This window comes from Rhizopus microsporus (genome assembly GCF_002708625.1).
Source record: "Rhizopus microsporus ATCC 52813 unplaced genomic scaffold scaffold_20, whole genome shotgun sequence".
Taxonomy (NCBI): Eukaryota; Fungi; Mucoromycota; class Mucoromycetes; order Mucorales; family Rhizopodaceae; genus Rhizopus; species Rhizopus microsporus.
Window position 1 is genome coordinate 58500 of NW_019671935.1, and position 21326 is coordinate 79825.

The 21326-nt window shown below is 38.1% G+C and overlaps 12 protein-coding genes across 12 annotated transcripts; 9 read left to right on the forward strand and 3 right to left on the reverse strand.

Annotated features, from left to right (window-relative positions):
- Positions 1-46: 46 nt before the first annotated feature.
- RHIMIDRAFT_230364 (AAA-domain-containing protein) lies at positions 47-3104 on the reverse strand. Its single transcript, XM_023607668.1, has 7 exons — positions 2841-3104; positions 2378-2790; positions 2105-2322; positions 1955-2056; positions 1781-1898; positions 1585-1732; positions 47-1516 (listed from the first exon to the last, which is right to left on the reverse strand). The coding sequence occupies exons 1-7, from the start codon at positions 3086-3088 to the stop codon at positions 157-159; spliced, it is 2607 nt and encodes an 868-aa protein (XP_023462589.1). The 5' UTR covers positions 3089-3104; the 3' UTR covers positions 47-156.
- Positions 3105-3599: 495 nt separating this feature from the next.
- RHIMIDRAFT_207327 (ribosomal protein L18ae) lies at positions 3600-4209 on the forward strand (the record flags this gene model as incomplete). The annotated part of the gene is made up of 3 exons (XM_023606984.1): positions 3600-3764; positions 3817-3946; positions 4001-4209. Coding segments are annotated over 3 exons (504 nt in total), but the record flags the coding sequence as incomplete, so codon positions are not given.
- RHIMIDRAFT_315738 (ATP-dependent DNA ligase) lies at positions 4145-8665 on the forward strand. The gene is made up of 23 exons (XM_023615021.1): positions 4145-4579; positions 4634-4762; positions 4814-4938; positions 4991-5079; positions 5124-5260; positions 5311-5612; positions 5662-5747; positions 5796-5831; positions 5894-6077; positions 6134-6258; positions 6320-6413; positions 6469-6528; positions 6577-6684; positions 6739-6872; positions 6922-6979; positions 7031-7076; positions 7128-7212; positions 7266-7385; positions 7435-7540; positions 7592-7697; positions 7752-8098; positions 8151-8227; positions 8279-8665. Exons 1-23 carry the CDS (start codon positions 4319-4321, stop codon positions 8329-8331), a joined length of 2868 nt encoding a protein of 955 aa, XP_023462591.1. The 5' UTR covers positions 4145-4318; the 3' UTR covers positions 8332-8665.
- A 1718-nt stretch (positions 8666-10383) lies between these two features.
- On the forward strand, positions 10384-10802 carry RHIMIDRAFT_267073 (uncharacterized protein; the record flags this gene model as incomplete). Its single annotated transcript, XM_023611963.1, has 2 exons — positions 10384-10617; positions 10698-10802. Coding segments are annotated over 2 exons (339 nt in total), but the record flags the coding sequence as incomplete, so codon positions are not given.
- Positions 10803-11556: 754 nt separating this feature from the next.
- On the forward strand, positions 11557-11994 carry RHIMIDRAFT_247328 (uncharacterized protein; the record flags this gene model as incomplete). The annotated part of the gene is made up of 1 exon (XM_023610403.1): positions 11557-11994. The coding sequence occupies one exon, from the start codon at positions 11557-11559 to the stop codon at positions 11992-11994; it is 438 nt and encodes a 145-aa protein (XP_023462593.1).
- Positions 11995-12026: 32 nt separating this feature from the next.
- On the forward strand, positions 12027-12224 carry RHIMIDRAFT_183470 (uncharacterized protein; the record flags this gene model as incomplete). Its single annotated transcript, XM_023605823.1, has 1 exon — positions 12027-12224. A coding segment is annotated over one exon (198 nt), but the record flags the coding sequence as incomplete, so codon positions are not given.
- Positions 12225-12700: 476 nt separating this feature from the next.
- On the forward strand, positions 12701-14874 carry RHIMIDRAFT_247329 (WD40 repeat-like protein; the record flags this gene model as incomplete). Its single annotated transcript, XM_023610404.1, has 7 exons — positions 12701-12704; positions 12744-12770; positions 12805-12977; positions 13051-13178; positions 13229-13567; positions 13633-14681; positions 14729-14874. 7 exons carry the CDS (start codon positions 12701-12703, stop codon positions 14872-14874), a joined length of 1866 nt encoding a protein of 621 aa, XP_023462595.1.
- Positions 14875-14894: 20 nt separating this feature from the next.
- Positions 14895-16276, reverse strand: RHIMIDRAFT_67462 (ribosomal protein S8e). Its single transcript, XM_023615548.1, has 4 exons — positions 16012-16276; positions 15917-15947; positions 15827-15868; positions 14895-15595 (listed from the first exon to the last, which is right to left on the reverse strand). The coding sequence occupies exons 1-4, from the start codon at positions 16013-16015 to the stop codon at positions 15055-15057; spliced, it is 618 nt and encodes a 205-aa protein (XP_023462596.1). The 5' UTR covers positions 16016-16276; the 3' UTR covers positions 14895-15054.
- RHIMIDRAFT_267090 (uncharacterized protein) lies at positions 15838-16950 on the reverse strand. The gene is made up of 4 exons (XM_023611964.1): positions 16664-16950; positions 16484-16613; positions 15917-16429; positions 15838-15868 (listed from the first exon to the last, which is right to left on the reverse strand). The coding sequence occupies exons 1-3, from the start codon at positions 16907-16909 to the stop codon at positions 16293-16295; spliced, it is 513 nt and encodes a 170-aa protein (XP_023462597.1). The 5' UTR covers positions 16910-16950; the 3' UTR covers positions 15838-15868; positions 15917-16292.
- Positions 16951-17360: 410 nt separating this feature from the next.
- Positions 17361-17685, forward strand: RHIMIDRAFT_267092 (uncharacterized protein). The gene has a single exon (XM_023611965.1). It carries the CDS (start codon positions 17439-17441, stop codon positions 17628-17630), a length of 192 nt encoding a protein of 63 aa, XP_023462598.1. The 5' UTR covers positions 17361-17438; the 3' UTR covers positions 17631-17685.
- Positions 17686-17710: 25 nt separating this feature from the next.
- Positions 17711-20032, forward strand: RHIMIDRAFT_241107 (uncharacterized protein; the record flags this gene model as incomplete). The annotated part of the gene is made up of 3 exons (XM_023609510.1): positions 17711-19408; positions 19461-19841; positions 19898-20032. The coding sequence occupies 3 exons, from the start codon at positions 17711-17713 to the stop codon at positions 20030-20032; spliced, it is 2214 nt and encodes a 737-aa protein (XP_023462599.1).
- A 78-nt stretch (positions 20033-20110) lies between these two features.
- RHIMIDRAFT_67472 (uncharacterized protein) lies at positions 20111-21307 on the forward strand. Its single transcript, XM_023615549.1, has 2 exons — positions 20111-20548; positions 20602-21307. Exons 1-2 carry the CDS (start codon positions 20131-20133, stop codon positions 21282-21284), a joined length of 1101 nt encoding a protein of 366 aa, XP_023462600.1. The 5' UTR covers positions 20111-20130; the 3' UTR covers positions 21285-21307.
- Positions 21308-21326: the final 19 nt, after the last annotated feature.

Sequence of the window (21326 nt, forward strand, 5' to 3'; positions counted from 1 at the left end):
CTTTATATGATTTGAAGTTTTCTACTTCAATGCGAATCAACTTCCCCATGGTTTAAAGGAATAAAAAGAAGGAAAAAAAAGGGACGTCGCGCAATCAACGCGAAAACGCGTAACGAATAAAAGTCCGACAAGTTCAAGACTGCAAGTTTATTCAAATTATCCATATTTCTTTCTTAAACGCTCATAGTGAGCTCGATCCTGAGGTAATACAGAGGGCGATACTTTGGTGAATGCCACATCAAAATCTTCCTTGGTAACAAAAATTTCTTCAGCAGAAGAAAACACTGCATCCATTCTCATGGATCCAGAAGAGTAAAATCTAGACCGTAAGGAAGCAACGGCACTTTCTTTAACAAGAGAGGCAAGATCTGCACCAGAGAACCCTTCACAGCGAGGATCATTAGCAATATTATGCAACGAAACTTCAGGATGGAGCGGTGTCCGGATACTAAGTTTTTTAAGAATATCATGTCTCTCTTGGGGCGTAGGGAGTTCTACATATAAAAGCTTGTCAAGACGACCAGGACGAAGCATGGCAGGGTCAATCATATCAGGCCTGTTTGTAGCAGCGATCACATACACTTGACTGCGATTTTCAACACCATCTAACTCTGTAAGCAGAGTATTTACCACTCGTGCTGAGGCGTCAGTTTGTTGATCATCACGTCGAGAACAAAGAGCATCCAATTCATCAAAAAAGATAACACAAGGAGCAGAAGCACGAGCACGAGCAAATACTTGACGGACACCGCGTTCACTTTCACCAACATACTTGTTCAAGAGTTCAGGTCCTTTGACCGAAATGAAGTTGGTATTACTTTCATTAGCAACAGCTTTAGCCAATAAAGTTTTACCACAACCAGGTGGACCCCAAAGTAAGACACCAGCAGGACTAGTAATGCCTACACGTTCAAAGAATTCAGGATGATTGATAGGTTCAACAACGGCCATACGCAATTCATCACGTACAAACTGCAGAGCACCAATATCATCCCACGATACATCCGGAACGGTTGCAAAACCTTCACGCTTCGATGAAGGTTGAACCTTTTTGAGTGCGTGTTTAAAATCGTCTTGAGTGATTGCGAGAGATTCGAGTTGGGCTTCAGTTAAGGGCTCCTTGTGTGTTTTGATAAACTCTGATATATTTCTTATCTGTTCTAATGGTGTTTGAGATTCAAATTCTTCTACGGTCGTAGTTGGTATAGGTTGCTCCTGAACGACCGTGTCGTCAATGTCCATTGAAGCACCATCTTCACCCTGGTTACCGCCCTCTTGGTTATCATTGTCTGTTGTCATATTTTCCACGCTTGGTTTATCATCTATTTCTTTTTTATCCGAGTTGAGTATGCCCACAGAGCGTAAATGCTTAAATATGCGTTTCACAGCAATGACACCTGCTGCTGTTATAAGTGCCTGAAGATCAGCACCAACATAACCCGGTGTCGCTTTTGCAAGTTCATCAAAGTCAAATTCACCAGAAAGGCGTAGTTTGGATGATAATACTTGAAGAATCCTATTCGTGACGATTAAACCTATGTTGTTGCTTTTTTTTTAAAAAAAAAAAAAAGAAGAAAAACCTACTTTTTTCGACTCTTTTCGTCTGGTACACCCATACTGATTTCTCTATCAAATCTGCCAGCACGTCGTAAAGCTGGATCTAAAGAGTCGGGCCTATTGGTTGCGCCAATGATCATAACAGGCTTGTTATTCAGCTTTTCCCAAGATAGGTCTACCATAAAAAGTTAACATCCTGTAGCATTGTTTTGTAATCGCATACCATCCATGCAAGTCAGTAACTGTGCTACAATTCTTCTTTCCATTTCTCTTTGTGCTGTTTCTCTCTTTGGCGTAATAGCATCAATTTCGTCTATAAATAACAAGCAAGGTGCGTTGTCCTGATAGATATAAAGATTAGCCCATATCACTCACATTGGCTGCTTTAATTACTTACTCTAGCCTCCTCAAAAACTTCACGAATTTTCTTCTCAGACTCTCCAGACATACCAGATACAATAGATGGGGCTGATATGTTAAAGAAAGGCATCCCTAGTTCCTAAAAGCAACATGTTATTTTAAGCTGGTGAACATTGATTCAACTTACGCCAGCAATAGCATGAGCCAACTTTGTCTTACCGCAGCCTGGTGGGCCATGCAGCAAGACACCCCTGGGAGGCTGGACACCTGTATGAATATATACTTCGGGATGTGCCAAAGGCATAGCAATTAACTCCATAATTTCCTCTATGCAGTGATCAATACCACCCAAGTCTGATAATTTGGCTGTAGGTATGAAAGGAGCATCCCTAGTCTCAGAGGAAGCTATGCAATACAGGTTATGCTTTCTATTTCTTAAGCTATTATACACTCTATTTACGTTTATGACGTTTTGACGAGCCGTCCTTCGCAGCCTTTGATCGTTTCTTTGACTTTGCTGTAGAATCGACGTTGTTTTCTGGTGAGGTTGCATTTGGTTCGACTGTAGTGGCTGCTTGATCCTCTGATGGTTGTTCTATAGCTGATATAGGAGATGCAGTAGCTAATGTTTGATTTGATGACGCTTGTGATACTACCGGTGTTGTAGATGGCGTGCTTTTATGTATATTCCAAAGGTTTGTAACTGACTTATTCATCGCATTATCTTCTTGTGCAGGCTTTTGAATAGAATTATTTAATAATCCCGGAGGTAAATATTCGGTTAACCAAGCTGTGCTCTCCAATGCATCCTCTTTAGTTTTACTCACCAGCGCATACTCTGCTGTAGCGTCCTCATCCTCTATTGTCTCTGTTCTACTATATATTTAAGTGATACAACCTATTAATAATGCTTCTATAGTTACTGTTCATCACATCTTAGTTCAGAACTGCTCATGTCCTCAAGTACTTTTTCGATAACCATTTCGAGTTGACGTTTCTTTATTCTCCTCAAGGATGAATCTACCTTCAAGCAGTAATCATATATAACATAGGCTGCAAATTCCTTATGTCCTTCTGCCTTATACAAGTCAAGACAGTTGAGAACTTTATTTTCAATAGATCGGGTCAACTTGTTGTAGGATCCACCTCCATGACCTTTAGATCTATTCATCGTCTATTAATACAAGAGTATATACTTTTTTTTTTTTTGGAAACGTAAAATTTTAAGTCAATTTCCGGTCCGGAATTTGAAGGAAATCAATACCAAAAATGGAAACATACGGATGGAGGGAGGGGGTGTGGAAGAAGTGTCTAAACAAGGACATTATGAATCTCCCTCTTTTTCTTATTACAAGGCAAAACGATGGCTAGAGTAAGTAATGAAAGGGGGAGCAATCTATTTTAATCCTTGGATGATGTATGGATCACATATCCATCCATCCATTCATCCATCAAAACATAGGCTATTTTAGTCACTTTTGTTAAATGTCACCCTACGTTCTTTTACAGACAGCTTTAACGTGGATTACAATAGAAATGCTCCCTTTCTTTAGATGAATGTTTACAATAGAATGCTAACAGTTGTTTTTCTTTGAAATTAATTAGTTCCACGAATATCAGGTATGCAATCGAGAGATCTTACATTCAATTCATCGCTCACAAACAAACAAACAATACTATAGGTAGTTGGTCGCAAGCTCCCTTCAGAGCAAGAACCCTCTCCTAAGCTTTTCCGTATGCGTATTTTCGCTCCCAACGTTGTTGTTGCCAAGTCTCGCTTCTGGTACTTCTTGAAGAAGCTCCGCAAGGTTAAGAAGGCCGCTGGTGAGATTGTTGCTGTCAACGAAGTAAAATAACCAACATACAACAAACAACAACGTATACTCATCATCACTTTAGATCCACGAAAAGCGTCCTGAACAAATCAAGAACTTTGGTATCTGGATTCGTTATGACTCTCGTTCCGGTACTCACAACATGTACAAGGAATACCGTGCCATGAGCCGTGTCGAAGCTGTTGAAACTTGCTGTAAGTTGGATAATATGATGAATTAGCTTTTATTAATGTGTGTTTAAATAATAGACCAAGATATGGCTGCTCGTCACCGTGCTCGTTTCAGATCTGTTCAAATCATTCGTGTTGCTGAAATCAAGGATGCTGATGTCCGTCGCCAATACATCAAGCAACTCTTGACTCCCAAGCTCTCTTTCCCCTTGCCTCACCGTGTTGTCAAGGCCGACAAGAAGCACCGTGCTCTCTTCATTGCCAAGAGACCTACTACCTTCTATTAAGCTTGTTTGTTTTATTAAAACGACTCTTTTTCTAAAATAGAGAGGAATATACAGAAAAGAGGTTTTGCTTGAAGTTTTGTCTTTATCATTGTCTTCGTGTGTGTGTGTGATGCTGTCAATTATTGTGATAGATCAACAGTTTTTCATTTATCAATCGTCCACACAATTTTCATTATTTTTGTCTTTCTTTCAAAATAATAACACCATGGAGAACTCTCCACCGTTTGAGGAAATATGTAAAGTACTTGATGCTCTAAGTGAAACAAAAGGAACAACCCAGAAAAAGGAGATCTTTAACAAATACGTAAACAAATGGAGATCTAATTATGGCCTTGACTTTTATGATGCCATGAGACTATTTCTTCCCAAGGTAAAGAAATGGAGAATAAACAAAAAGGGAACGAGTATTCACACCGTTCAATAGTTGGATATAAGAGAATATGATCTAAAAGAGGATGCCCTTGCAGTGAGATTAGTAAAAGCATTAGGACTGAATCCTTCTTCAGATCATGGACAACATTTGAAGAATTGGAGATTGCCATCCAAGATTAGCGTAAGTTTCAAGACAATTTCGATAAACATAACATCAAGATCTCTGTTGTAGGCTGTCTGTGGTGATCTTCCAAACGTTGCTCATGAAAAAATAAAAGACAGGTCAAATGTCTCCTTCAGTACAAAGACAATAAAGGAGACGCATGAAATTTTGGATGAATTGGCCAATAGCAACAGGTAATGATGTTCCCTTGTGACACCATTCCCTCTACTTAGCTGGTTTGTGTAGTATGAATAATCATGTACAAATTTTGAAACGAATGATAAAAGCATATACTCCATCGCAGATCCGCTGGTTGCTTCGTATTATTGTCAAAGGTACGTTACTGATACAGGTTGTAGTGTATTAATACTTTCTTTAGATTTGAAAATTGGAATGACAGAGAATTCTATTCTTGGTTCATTTCATAAAGACGCAAAGGCTGCCTATGACAGTGGACAAAGCCTACGTTATATATGTAATGAATTAACAACTAATACTGCAAAGTTCAATGATGAAGTAAGTAAGAAAGAAATGTACGCCAACTTTTATCTTATTGTCCCATGTAGCATATCTCGATCTTTTATCCTTTAAAACCACAACGTGGAGTGAAGAACTCGGATGAGGAATTAAAAAAGTTCTTGAATGATAATCAACAACTATTCATTAAGCGCAATATTAAAGAAACTCCCTACTGTTACGTAGAAGAAAAGATTGATGGTGATCGTATGCAAATGCATTATGATCCTGAAGCAGACAAATTCATGTGGTTTACAAGAAATCAAAATGATTTTACTGAGCGTTTTGGTCATAGCTCAAAAGACTATGGCAGATTATCTAGCAAAATATATAAAGGTTTACCTTCAAAGCGGTAGGATTATATCATTATAAAAAGAACCAAAATGAACAGTACATCATAGAGTCATACTTGATGGTGAAATGGTAGCACATGATCCCAAAACGGGCATCATACTGCCCTTTGGGACAGTAAGAACATCAACTCAAAGTAAATATCTCCAGAGCATAAAATCACATATACTGATATATCTTATAGATGATCCATGGGATTCTGATGATTCGCAACCTTGCTGTAAAAACAACTACTATTCATATCTTTATACGGCATTACTGATCTTTTTTTTTTGTGCTCAGTCATTGTCTTTGATATTCTCTGGTTTGATGATAAACTGATGATGCAATATCCGCTAGAGGAACGCATCTATCTTCTTAATTCACTTATCACTTCTCAAGGCAGTTATCTGAAATTAATACCTAGAAAAAAGCTACATACAAAGGAGGAGTTGATGAATGAACTGAATGCAGCCATCGACATGCGGTAAAAACTATTTAATCTGTTTGTATTTGACTATCAGTCTAACCTGAAGGTTTCAGCATGGAAGGATTAATGGTTAAAATGCCGTTTGCAAGATATGACATGAAAAAGACAAATGCTTGGCTCAAGTTGAAGCCAGATTACATGGATGCACTTATTGAGAATTGTAATTTGCTTGTTGTTGGTAAGTAGATGCTGCATGTATGCTTTACATAATGATAACGATTTATGCCCTTCTGAAACAGGTGCCAAATATGGTACAGGAAAAAGAAGTAATAAATTGGCTCAATTCTTTTGTGCTGTAAGAGATGATACTATTCCTGAGACTGAAGAGCCAAGGTATGCACTTTTTAAAGGTCTCTTTATGAATTGTAACAAATAATATGTATTATAGATTTATATCCTTTTCAATGGTTGGGATTGGATTTACAAATGAAGATTTCACTCATTTAAAGTAAGGCATTGATTGGAAATATTACGTTCTGGTGTCTAACGATAGCAGTTCCTTAATATCTTCACAAACGAGATATAATCCTAAAAATCAACCCAAATGGCTTGTACATCCAAACAACTCATCTGAAAAGCCAGATATCGTTATTGGTTATAAACAGTATGCTCTTGTATCTTGCTAAATGATCAGTAACTAAAATATATTACATACCAGAAACTTAATTATAGAAACGAAAGCAAATTCAATTGTAAAATCCAGTCAATGGGGTATGCAATGTGCATTAAGATTTCCTCGATTTGTCAGAGTAAGAGAGGATAAGAATTGGCAAGACATTACGACGGTTACAGGTAATGTATTGTTTATACTTAGTCTACACCTACTGACACAAATGCAAAGATATACAAAAAGCAAAGCATGAAGGACTGGCCGGGACAAAACGAAAGACAAAAGAAAGGTAAAAAGAAGGGAAATATGAGAGGAAAGTCTAAACTCGATATTTCACTAGCCAAAGCTCTCAGAAACAGCTGACAAAGAAAAAAAAGATATCAAGAGTAAAAGTTTCTGCTACTAGTATTTTAATAGTAATTAATGCAAAAATATAGTCACTTGCACTTGTAGATACCCAAAGAGGACTTGACTCATCCAAGATATCCAAAAAGACAGCCATATTTGAGGCATTGAAGATATGTAATGTATTATTTTATCGCATTTAAAGTAGATGAATCTCATGCTTATATTAGTTATTGCATCCGGAAACGGAGAGTATCCTAAACAAGAGCTTGAAAAATTGGCTATTGAAAATGGCGCTGAATGCGTACAAAACGCAGATGCTTCAGATATTGTCATTGCAGGAAACGCAAGTAAGTGAAGCATAACAAAAGAAGAGAGCCAACAGAGTAATCGAAATAGATTATCATGTCCTGAGTTTAATCAACTCTGGAAAGTATAATATTTTATCATTCCAATATTTTCTTGATTGTGTTAAAGAGAAGGATTTATTAGACATTGAGCCCAGGTAAGAGATCAGGGATTAAGGCAAAGACTGTATGCTCATTATTTGTACTAGATACACAATTCATATAACAGACGTGACTAGACAAGAAGTGATGGAGTATATTGATGACTGGGGAGACTCTTACACCAAGCTTGTGAGTGAAGAAAGATTAGCAGAGGTATTGCTATATATTGATTGCCAGTTAATGTACTTATATATTTTATGCAAAAAGGTCTTAAAAAAGATGACTCTAGATAATAGAAATGAAGAGTACTATCGCAAACTAGTCTCTGAGCATGCTGAAAGGTATTTTGACAGTCATATTCCTGGCATGTTATTCCTCAAGGTGATCGTATATTTTGATCAAGATGCAAAAATGACATTGACAAGGCTAGACAGCTCATTAACAGCAGATTGGATTAAAAAGAAAAAATCTTGGGACAAGTTGGAGCTATTATCCATCCGATTCAAATCTGAAGGAGGTTTAATTCGAGAAATACCAACTGAGGACGTCACACATGTTGTATTCAATAATCAAGACCTTTGTAGACTTGAAGAATTGACCAGGACTTTTCGAAGGTAAGACATTCGATCATTGATTATTACTGTAATATTTATTCAGAAATGTTAGGGAACGGCTGCCTCGGTTTGTAACTTCTGAATGGATTGAAGCGTGCCTAGAAAATGACACTATTGTTGATGAATCCGGTAAGCAGCAACAATGTGATATATACATCGACTATGCTAAACAATATGTAGCATTTGAGCCAAAAATACCAACTGCTTTGCTTCAAAAGGATATGTCTATATAGTAATATGTGTATATGTATATATCTTAATTTTACTAGAGTCTATCGAAACACAACAAAGCGCTTATTGCTCTTCATTAATTAAACTTTCTTCTACCAATTCACTCATTGATAGAAAGTGCTCTCCTCTTCATCCTGAACTACTACAACGCATGTACTGCTATACGGTTAAATAGTCTTTTATTTACAATTAAAGTCTCAAGTGGGCGTACGATAATAATAATATATCTTCTTCGCCAGAGGCAGGTCAAAAGAGAATAAAAAATTGGTAACTAAAAAACCTTATGGGATCAAGGGTAAAAAAGTTATTGAAGAAACGATGTTGGGGCAAGCGTAAAATAAACTAGTGAGGGGAAGGAAGAAGCCAATCGAGGAGCTTTTACCCGAGGTGAGGGAGCGGAGAAGGCGGACACTTTTGGTGATGGAGGTAATCAAGTTCAAAAAGAAGAATGCAGATAGCTGGCCAACGGATGTTCCATGAGAAAGCGGTTTGAAAGGAGCGTGGTTTCTTCATAGGTAGCATGTTCAAAAGGAAGGATAATGGATCGGAAACTGTTTCGGGTATCATAAGTCGGCGGTGCATCTGGAGACAATGAATGGTGTGGGCTTTGGTGAAGGATTGGTTGGGGGTGCTGAGGACAGGTTTTGTCGTGACCACTGAGAAGCCAACCAAGACGCCAACATATACATCGACTTCTCTCAGACCTGGTCATTGGTAGCCAAAGGATGAGGTCTAAGGAGATAGTCGGACGACAATGTATAAGAACAGAGGCGTGCGTTGCGTGCTTGTGATTGAGGTTATCTTGGCGGAACTTCCTTTGCATCAATCGTAATGAGCGGCGATCAAGGGATTCTGGGTTTGGTGAGCATATTTTCCAAATGGGGGACCTAGAGAGTTTATGCCATTGGAAGTGACTTCTAGATTGGCGGATCAATGGGAGAAACGCGTTTGTTATGCAGTATTTCCAAAAAGTTTAGACACTGATACCAAGAGTAAATTTTGCGCTTGTTAAATCCTAATGTCACGTTAACCATTGGTTGATTTCGTATATGTAGGAGCTTTGCCGTACAAAATATGGGTATATTAAGCATGAAAGCACTGTCAGTTCTTTTTTTTTTTTTTACTCTCTTTCTCATTAAAAACCGAGTATTACAACGTGTGCTTTCAAATTTTCTATGAAGACGGGCACGGTAATGCAGTTGATGCATACGGTAGACCTAAGACTATGGACTACATCATTGATGAAGAGCGATATGCTTTAGAAACAGTTAGTTCACACACTCAGTATTTGCATAATCAGCCTCAGGAGAATAATTTCGATGTAGGCTCTGTGGCAGATGAAGATGCAAAAGATGACGCAGATGCTTGCATGAAGGAGGCGTCGAGTAAGCGAGTGTACACACTCTATACGGATCAAGACAAAGTTGGATTCTTTAAACTGACGTTTGAGAAAGTTATGAGTGCTTCAGCTGCTGCAAAATAATTAGGTATTCATGTTCGTACAGCTCAGAAATGGGCTCAAATGTACAAAACGGATCATGATAGTATTTTTATAAAGCATAAGAAAACCGGTCGCTCGCGTATACTTCAAGAAAAACACAAGTAAGTGATCTTGGAGCGCATATATGAGAATTCTTCAGCCGTCTTGGAGCAAGCAATAGAGTGACTACTTCAAAAGTTTCAGGATCTCAAGGTTTCTAAAAGCACTGTCTACAATTTTGTAAGAACTGAATGTAACTTGTCACTCAAAAAAGCCCAATTTCAGCCTGTAGATAGGAGCAGTGAAGAAAAAATTCAGGAGCGTTTTGACTGGGTTCGTAAGTGGGTGCGTACGGACATGAACTTTAGAACTAATTGCGTCTTTCTCGATAAGTCTGCATTTCATATTAATTTAAAGCGTAGTATGGCCTGGTCAAAAAAAGGATTGCCTGCTGTGGTCACAGTGCCCAAAATCCGAGCACAAACAACAACGATTTTAGGTGCGATCTCTGCTTCAGGATTAATAAAGTGTAGCCTGAGATTACCGCAGACACCAGTCAAGCAGCACCGTATCCATGGAGGGCTTTAGCCGCTTCTTTCAAGTCAGATCTGAGCAGTCTGCCGTTCTTAGTCGGTTCTATGAACATACCATCACAAACCATGATAATGGATACTCCCTCTTTAGCAAGGTCCGTCTTTTAGTGTGTTTCAACAAACAACGTGCCGATCAAAAACTTATTCAAGACTTACGCGCTAAGTTTCGAGAAGACGCTGTGCTTGTGATGGAAAACTGGTCCGCCCCCATGCTAGTTGCCATGAACCTATCCGTGGCTTTAGTTTCCGAAGACTCCTCAAGAAACATGGGTTCCAAGGTTTTTTTATAGACTAGTACAAGACCAGTAGGTACTGTCCAGCATGCCACAACGAAAGCCTCCACACGTTCCGTCGTGTTCCAAATCCACGACTGTATCAACGAGAGCGATATTCTACGGCTGTCTGCCATGATATTTTAAGATAATAATACATGAGCCACCTGGGTGACTTTATGCTGATTGAATATTGCTTGTAGATGCACCAATCTATACTGTAGACCCGCCATGGCAGCACCAGATAGATATCGCTTATGGAACAGGGATGTTGCTGCTTGCCTCAACTACATACACATCCTTCGTGGGCTTCGACGTAATGGCATGGTTCCTCATAGGTTTCGCCGGGTTGCTGTTGCTCCTACAAAACGTCGAAGAAGAGTGAACGATCAGGAGCAACCAAGAACTAGAATACGCTTAGACGATGATTCTCCGTCCTAGTTATCGCTAGGACACATCTATATGCCTTCAGGGTAAGTTATTATATATAATAATTTTCTTACATAACTAACTGTATAATTCTTTATATTCTCTCCTTGGACCTTATTACTCTCATTTGTATGTCGTTTCCTTTGCACGCATTTTATTTTTAACCTTTGCGTAAATATTTTTTTTAATATGCACTAATCATTTTTTCATACACGTCATAACTTTATCCTCTTTCTGAAATTTATTTTTAATAAAACAGTATGAGTACTGTAAAATTGAGCTTTTGTGGCACTTTTATAATCAAAATTTTCATTTTTGACTGGAATGCTAATGCAGCTTTGTTTACAACTATTTTGTGGAACGTTGGCATATCTTGTTTTACTATAAATAATGCCATATGTTTCCGTTTAAAAGTGCTGTTTGTATTTCTTGCAAATTATAAGTTCAACTATCATGCCTAGAGCTTTACCTGAGGACATGAAAAGCGACATTAAAGCAGCACTGTTGCATCGCAGAGAGCCGAACGATATTGTAGAGGGCCTTGGAATTCATATTGCCACAGTTAAGAGATATCGTAAGCGATTTTCTCTTCAACCTCCAGTGTCGACAGGACAACATAGCATTGTTTCAGGTGCAGGCAAGCGGCATAGCAAATTGTTTGTAATCAGAGGCCAGCTAAAGACAGCCCAGAAGGTCTATAGAAAGTTAACAGAACCAGGATATGCATGTCAAATATGCGATGGTAATATGAGTCCCGGAACTTATCAGCATATTCTGGACACTACATACATGGAAACATTGGCATATTTCGGAATAAACAAATCTTTTGTATATCTTCAGCATGACAGTGACCCTGAACACAAGTCAAAGTCCACGCAATTGCTTGATTAAACAACAGCTCTGTAAGGTATCTAGACGGTTAGCCGTCCCAACATCCAGATCTAAATCCAATAGAGCATGTTTGGCATCAGATCAAGTTGAACTTGTCACTGTACGAGACACGGGCAAAGAACGTGTCAGAACTATGGGAACGAGTTAATATCGAATGGGATAAGCTTGATGCCGATACTTGTAGAAGGTATATTGATAGCATGCCAGGAAGAATAGAAGCTATAATAGAGCAAATGGCGGTTACACGCGTTATTGATTTATTGAACTATTATATTATCACGTTCAAGAGTAGCTCGACCTACTTATTAAAGTTATCACCTTTCAGGATGTAAATGATTAACGTTGACTATAAGCTAGTTGTTGTTTCCATAAAAATCGATTAGTTTACTGCAACCAATAAAAGAGAGAAAATCAAAGCTGTGTGGGTCAGTCAACTTTTTTTATGCAAGCGTCAAACACTGCTGCGCTACAATTCGCGAGTCAAAAATAAGGATATAAAAAAAAAAGAGAATTCTTTTGTTTTATTGTCAAATTTATGCCAAACCAGCGAACTCATTTGGATAAACCTTTTCACAGAATCTCAAGAGATTACAGTTTATTGGATGTAAATGACGACAATTACTTTAATAATGTTTTTTATCAATCATTTAGAGTAGATCTCTTCTATTCAAACCCAAAACTCGGTTAATCTGTCTGGAGCTGTGCTATGGGTAATATTGATCATTTCTTTACCTTGTTTCGCTAATAAGGTCAACTAGCGCATGAATCTGTGTGCCGTAAGTCAAGTTTTATCTTGCACCTTTTTTATAGGTAAAAAAACACATAAAAAGTTGAGAAATGAGAAAACTCAAAGAGGAATTCGAATAGCTGTCAATTACCGTATCCATGTATATACCCTTGACGCTATGAGTTCTCCTTTTAAGGATCCTGTAAGAACACTAGCGAGTCCACAAGCATTGAATACAGGTGGTGGACCTGAATCAGTAAGAGAGAGAGAGACACAGAAAACTTTTTCTTTTTGTACATGCTTTAGATTAACCCCAATTTTGTGATTAGCCTCATATTATAAATGCAATCAAAGTTGGAAACATGCTAGGAAGGGAGATCCTTGTCTCCGTCTCTGAATGGGGGGAAGTATGTGTTTGGGAAACCGAGAACCTTGATAAGCCTCCTATTATATTGAGGTATGTGTGTATCGAACCATCTCTATTTCTGTTTCAAACACGTACCTTAGGAATGAACACAAGACGTGGGGGATTGCGATTCATGGAGAACAAGGGTTACTGGCTGTATCAGCAAACAATTGGAAGATAAAGATATATAACTTGGCTGAAATGACAAAAAATGATCCTAGCTATACGCCTAGGAAGGCACTTAATGTGTTAAATGACGCGAAGGAGGTGATTCTCGAGGGACATGAACATAACATACCGTGTATCGATTTTAACGAGACAGGAGAATACCTCGCAAGTGCTTCCATTGATGCAACCACCAAAGTATGGGATATTAGATCAAAGCAAATCGTCACCTATCACAGGAGACCAGCTATACGTAATCAAGAGCAAGATACTTGGTAAGTAAAGTCATTCATCAACTTCAAGAAACTAAGCTAAAAAAAAAACGCATTATCAACAACAGGTGTTGGTCCACAAAGTTTATCAAGCCTGGTCATTTTAAGTATATAACGTGCACAGACACCAAGATAAACAAACGGTTTATGCAAAGACTAGATCAAGGAAGATCAACCTCACTAGCTAACCTAAATCTATGCCATTCAGCCAACGCTCCAATTTATCCAACTATGGACATTGGAAGAATTTTAGATTTGAATGCAGATGATATTGAAGACGAAATTTTGGAGGAAGAGATCAATGATGATCTATGGGATAATTCATTGATAAGACAAGAGGAGTCCGTGGTGGCAGACTATATATTACAGCAAAGGGAAAGATTATCTAGTGCCAGCGCTATTAGTAGTAATACTGTGAGCGGTGACGAAGAACGTGATGCATGGAATGAGCCTGTACAGGGTGTAGAAGAGATACCGATGGGGTACAGACCTCATAGTCAGCTCGAAAATTCTTATGGGCAAATTCTCCAAAGTATCTTGAGAACACGGCTAGAACATGGCGAGTTTGTCGAGAGTCAATCGCCTAGTTCGTCGTCCATGATTAGTCCTACTGAAGAGGGATGGGATGATACTGATGAAGATGAAACTACAACCTGGGAGGCAACACACACTGAAGGTATGGAAGAAGAAATATATGACGAGGAAGAAGAAATGTGTCCTGGCTATTGTATACCAAAGATCATTCAGAACTTGGACAATAATGCAAATAGAAGAAAGGCAAACCAGCCAAATGAATTAGACGAGTATCTCATGCTGAGTACGGCCAAGGATATCGTACTCATGAGGACCACGTTACCAAAAATGACAAAAGTGCGCCAAGAGTCAGATATTATCAGTAAAGTGGATGTTCGTGCAGATAGATTACTTTATCTTTTAGATAGAATAACCATGGTAGAGTGGATACCTGAGCTAGAACTCTTTGTCACTGCTAGTCAGAAAGGTACGGTTGCCTTGACACGTATTTTACAACTTGAACTTGAGGATGGCAGACAAACTTGCGTATTCAACAACGAGTATTACCTGCCAATCGACGTTCTACAGACCACACCTCTTTACGGTAAGTTATGGATGATATCTAGTTTCATTACTAACCATCAACTGAAGGGATGACTGTGAAAAAGGTAGTAGGGGAACGATTTTCACCTGTTGTATATCAAATATTCTTGTTTTATTTTGGAGGAAATGTGCTTGGCTACAATATTTCTCGCAAGGATTCGAATATAACAGTAACGAACTTGGCCTATCTTTAGTGTGACTGTGCATGAATCTCTTTGTAAATAAGATGTATAGTAGTTTTATCCTCTTTCTCTCTCTTTTTTTATTTATTGGTGGTGTATACATGTATGACACGTATGTATCTACTCGGTAAAAGCGTATAATGTATATATCTACAAGACTACACAGCGGGGGAAAATACAATAGCAAGATGTTTATTTGCGTGACTTGATCTTACGAAGATAGAATTCAAGCTCTTTGCCTTCAAGAATATAACCATCGCAACGACCAGATTGACCAGGACGAGAAGCAATGACGGCATAGAGACGACCAGCGTTGAATTGATCATCTAAGAGAGGATCAACAGCAGCGGTAGCTGCACGAGCAGCAACCTTCTTTTGAACAGCTCTAGACTTGTTTTCAACAGACTTTTCGACTTCTTCAGCGTGAGCACCAGCCTTCTTCTTTCCAAGAGCAATAGCATAATGGGATTCATACCATTGACGGAAAGGAGTGGCATCGATTTGGATAACAGCACCTTTGACAAGAGTGTTTGTACGGACTAATTCGTTGTTGGAAGCATTGTAGACAACGGTCAAAATACGGGTCTTGCGAGAAATGCCTTCGGAACCCCAAGAGAAGTTACCACCTTCCAAACGAAGAGCTCTACGCTTGTAGTTGCCACCACGAACACGAACCAAGTGAATACGCTTGCTGCCTAATTTGGTGTTGGCAGATTGACGACCCAATTCGAACCTAAGTTGAAAATGTCAACTCTATCTTTTTTCGTGTATTAGATCCAACATGCGTAAACACATGACTTTGACATATTAAAATTATTGCAAGCATGTTCTCCATTATATAACATGTCCACTTCTCCCCATTTTCTATAATTATGAATAATATATTGGAGTTCCTTTGCAATAATTTATCATGTGTAAAAAAAAAAAGTAAAGTGTGTAATGTACGCATGTCGTTCATCCTTACTTTCTCTTTTTTCTGTATTGAGCACGTCTAGCACCTGTAGCACTATTTCAAATGTCAATTAAAGTACTCTCATTTAACTAATCAACTTACGATCGCTTATGCCTGGAGTCACGACTGATACCTTTATATGGATGGAAAGCCTGTTAATGGATGGATGAAGATATATATAATATCTGCTTATTTACCCATATTAGATAATGTGAAAGGAAGGATTGATTAGTTCTCTGGCTTGTTTCCATGACAGTCGCAGGACCAAAAATGTGCTTTCCATTTTTAGTAATTGTGACTCTTGTACTGCTGCTACAGGTAATTCATACTGCTGTGTTGAGCAAGTTCTTTATTTGTTTTAAAATGATATACAATGTATATTATATTAGGATCCATTCCCCATACCTTGACTGATGGATTGAGCTTTTTAATGAAGCATAATTATATTGTTTAGGGCCAAAGAACACTTTACACTTTTTCATAGAGTCTTCAGAGTAATGAACCTTTTCACTCTAGGCATCAATATGAAATAACTGAAGAAAAGAGTGATACTGATAATGATAACTAATTTGTATACGTTGTAAAATAACACTCCAAAGTAAAGGTTTTCGATGACTACATTGAACATATTGGTATCATTTATAATAATATTAATAATAGCAATATTACCTAAATCAAAAGTAATGACCTCTCTTTCAGCTTGAGTTATCCTTGACACACCTGTACTTTTTGCACTAATTTCTAAATATAAATCACCTTGACAAGTTCCTAATGCTTTTATATAAAAATCTGCTGGTGTCTATAATAAAAAGGTTTACTATCGTGCAAATATACAAAGAGCAAAGTTACAATAGCAGGATAAGAAACACGAATTTCATAGGTTGAGCCATTCTTCAGATTAGCCAATGTGTAGTATTTACTCTGTTGAGATGAAATTGAATCCCTTAGAAAATCGAATGGAGGTGATAGTAAAGCAGTGGTCTCTAAGCATTCAATCACTGGTAAATCATGGTTGAATTGTAATATGATTTTTTCTGTATTGGCTATAACCACTTGGACTAAGAGAGTAAAATATACAATAATAAAAACTAGCATGAAATAAAAGGGAAAAAGTCTTTTTCTTTTTTTTTTTTTTTCTTTTTCTTATTTTACACAAAATAATATGGACAATAACCCTTTTCGTAATCAGCAAACACCAAAAGACAATAACTATATGAGCTCTTTTCTTTATCAGAGTCAATATCCACCTTCTCAACAACAACAACAACCAAATAATAGTCTTTATCAGAATAACAATTATAATAGTAATAATCATCCTGCTCAGCAGCAATTTCAACCATACCCAAATACAAACACTTTTCCTACAACAACAATAACAACAACAGCCATGCCAACTCCTCAATTCTCGTATGATGTAGGTGTATCCAACACAAGCGTTCCTGCTGTCACTAGTATGTCTCCTCTTTATGGACATACAGGTAGTCTTACGTCATATAGCCCGCAACATCCAATGATGCCTACACCTACTGACTATTTGTTTCAACAACAACAGCAACAGCAACAGCAACAAATGCCATATTATCAGCAATATAATACCAATGCTCAGCAGTCATCGATGTCAAATATGTATATTCCGCCTAATTTTGGTTTATCAGCAACAACAAGTCAAACCTATCAACCAAGACACCCACCTGTTGATGCGAGTACACTCTTGAAGGGAACACAAATAAGACGTGTAGAATGTCCCGTATGCCAAAAGATGCTAGAAGGGGATGATATGGCTATTAATCACCATGTCAATGAACATTACAACTAGTATAATAATAATTCCTGAATAAAATGTGAAGCCTGACTTTGATTGTTACACGCCCTTTCTTTTTTTCATTGTTCTTTATAATGCTTCATGAACTATTATTTATACTCTTGGGCTACTCTGGTGACATATTCGTCCCTGCACCTCCAAATAACCCAACTACATTTGCTATTCCACCTGACTTTTCTTTACTGCATCCAACTGAACGTGAATCTCTTAATCGATTTGGACAACTGGGATGGATTTATTCACAGATTTATAATTTCATCAATACAACACAAGATCTCAAAGTACAATCAGACAAAAAGAGGCCATTTGGATCATATGTACAAGCCCTGATTACTTGTATCGAAAGGACATTAAGAGAATATCAGGCTGATATACTAGATATTGAAAAACGTATACTGAATAAGGAGGATGAAGCAGGATCCGGAATAATACCGATATCACTGATTGCAGCTAATCTAAGTCGATGGGAATTACTGTTACCAGCCATATGGAAATTCATTCAGTTACTAGAAAGCGAGTCTGAAAAATATCATGGCTGTCGACTATTTAATCTCGTTATGAACCAAATAAAGACAGGTGTGCTTGAGTATCGAAAGGAGATGGAAAAAATAATGGATGGACTCCACGACGTGCTGTATCGACAACTTACCGCTTGGATGGTCTACGGACAGCGCGTTGATCACTACGATGAGTTTTTTATTGTTCCTTTTGATCAAGGTACAGCAACATCAACAGTAGGCTGGAATAGACTGTTTACAATAGCAGCTGATAGAGTACCAGATCATATTCCTTACTCTGTTGCAGAATCTATCTTGTTTGTGGGAAAGGCAATTGCGACTGTAAATGAAATAGGCAGGATGCCCTCAACAGCAGCCATAAATAGACATGATGAAGATGTGTTGCTGACATCAAGTTCAGTGCGAGCAGTAACCCAGACAAAGAAGATACCTATACCCGAAAGTATGCGAAAGGAGCATTTGGGCCTCTTGCTGAAATTGCATTCATCTTGTCTATCTCAACACCAATCCTCATCACCTTGGATATCTTACCCACAGATACTTGAAGATGTTGTTAGTCAAGTGCGACGGTCTACTTCAGATTGGCTATTTTCCCAAGTGCTAGTTGGAGATCATGGCATTCATCGCTATCTAAGCTCTTTTCGACACATTTTCTTACTTAGCTTTGGTGAATGGGCATCTAATTTTATTCAAGAATGCTCAGCATGGAGAAAACGGTCCATGTCACCAGCTATAAATCAAAATAGAAAGAAACCAGCATCTAGTACAGACAGTTCCATGAGGCCCACAAACAAGGCTGCTGTCATCTTTCGACAACAGGAACTAAATGCTTTGCTGATAAAGTCATCATTGAATACTGAAGCAGAGGATCAATTGCTTGGTTATAGTTTACTGGTAGAAGATGGACCAACAAAAGAATACCCGTTCTCTGATATATTGCTGGGGAGCTTAAGTATAGTACTGACCTTTCGCTTAGAGTGGCCAGTCGATTTATTTATAAATGAAGCTCGTTTGATTACTTATAGTAACCTATGGACATTCTTGATTAGCATCAAAAAAACACAAGCTTCTCTTAACAATCTTTGGAAGACACTAAGATCGAACGGACATCAAGAAGAAGCGCTCGGGACGTATTCAATTTCAAATAGAGGTGCACAATTTACAGACGATGGAGATGGATACCAGGAACGCCTAGTATGGAGGCTTAGGTCAATTATGTTATTTTGGATAGATAACTTTTGGAATCATTTGCAGGTAAAAAGATACTTTGCATTCATAAAAGCCTATTTATTCATACATGAGATAGGCACATGTCATCAGTTTTCATTATGATCAATTGATCTATACAACAACACTTGATGAAACGACGACTTCTTCATCTATAAAGCGTCTGTCAAGACGATCAAAGGTGAAGCTAGACTTTGAAGAAATTCAAAAGGCGCATGATGCCTTTCTGAAGAATATACAACAAGGATGCTTGATGACCTCTGAAGAATGTATCCATGTTATGCATGACATACTACAGACATGCACAGACTTTTGTGAACTAATGGAAAAGATGTCTGAAGAAGGAGAGTGGCGAAAAAGTAAGAGGCGTCGTATCAGAAAGACAGCTGCAGATATCGTTGATGAATGGACAAGAAATGATTCGACTTCTTGGTTAAATGAAGTTGAGCGTATACAAGAAGTAAAAAAAAGGAGAATGACAGTGATATCGTTTACTAACTTGCTTATAATAAACAGAGATTTACAAAATGTACAGAGACTTTCTTTGGATTAGCATCCTTTCAACCACCTGAAGTCAAATTGAAGGGAAAGATAGATATATTATTGATGCAGTTAGATTATAATAAATGGTTCTCAAAACCTAGCTACTAACAAACATGTACCAAGTTGGTAGATCAGTACACGTGAATCCACTTTCGAGATCCGAATGAAATAGAGAGATTACCTCTCCTTTTCTTGTCTTTTTTGTTATGAGTGAAAATAATAAGAGTGAAAACAAGAGCAGTCTATCAGAAGCAGAAAAGTTTTTGGAATCTTTAAACTTGCCTGATTCTAATGTACAAGAAACTGATGTGAATTCGTCAACTGCAACAACTGCTGACCCAAAGGATATCATGTCCTTTCTAGATGAAATCTCAAACTACCCACCCGCAATAGATCCAAAGGAAGAGAATAAGAAGAAAGATATGGACCAAACAAACAATACCTCAGCAAGTAGTTGGATGTCATGGGGAAACAGTTTTTGGAATCAGGCCAGTGCTGCAGTGAAATCGACAACGGATCAAATCAACAAGTCAGTGGGTGGAAGTGAAGTAGCTACTAAACTCTTGGAGGATCGCGTAAAGACTTTGCAAAGTTTAGTAAATAAGGAAAACATTGAAAAATTAGGTAAATAGGACATAAAGAATAAAGACTAAAGAAACTGATCAAGCCTTTAAAAGGCACTGGATTAAAAAACCTGACAACAACCATTCTCGAGACGGTTGCTCCTCCTATATCTGAGCATGAACTTGTTGAGGTTTGGTTATCGCATGATATGGAAGGATATTCTGGCCTAGACGCGCTTGTGTATCGTGCATTTGCCAGAGTCATGGAACATACCGAATCTGGACAAGTGGTCGTCCGTAACCCTGGTGGTGAGGTTGATTCTTTCACTCAAACAAGAAATCTCAATATCTGCGATTCTTTAATCGATGGAACCAAGCTCGCAAAAGCCAATGTTGATAATCTCATTAAACAACACTACAAACCATCTGACCAAGACAAAGAGGTATATACGTCTGAATCAGGGGCAGTTCCTGTCATCCATTGTCCTGTATTTATGGCTATTCAGCCAGTAAAACTATCTATGTCACCAATGGACGCAGAAGATGACGAAAACAGTCAATTATCGTTTATCATTCTGATGATAGATCCTGGGCATAACTTGAAATTTAAGACATGCTCTCAAACGATGCCTCTGGGATGGTTAAATATCCCATATGAAGAGAATGAGTGGGTTGAGGACAAGATGATAGAGGTCATCCGTATGGCAGTAACCACTATAGCCCAAGATTATGTGTGGACAAGAATGGCTGGTGGCCCCTCAAGTGCTCATTCGGACGATGCTGTTCAGGACGTGTAATGGATATTGTGTGAATGATGCTTATTTTTGTGTTTTATAATT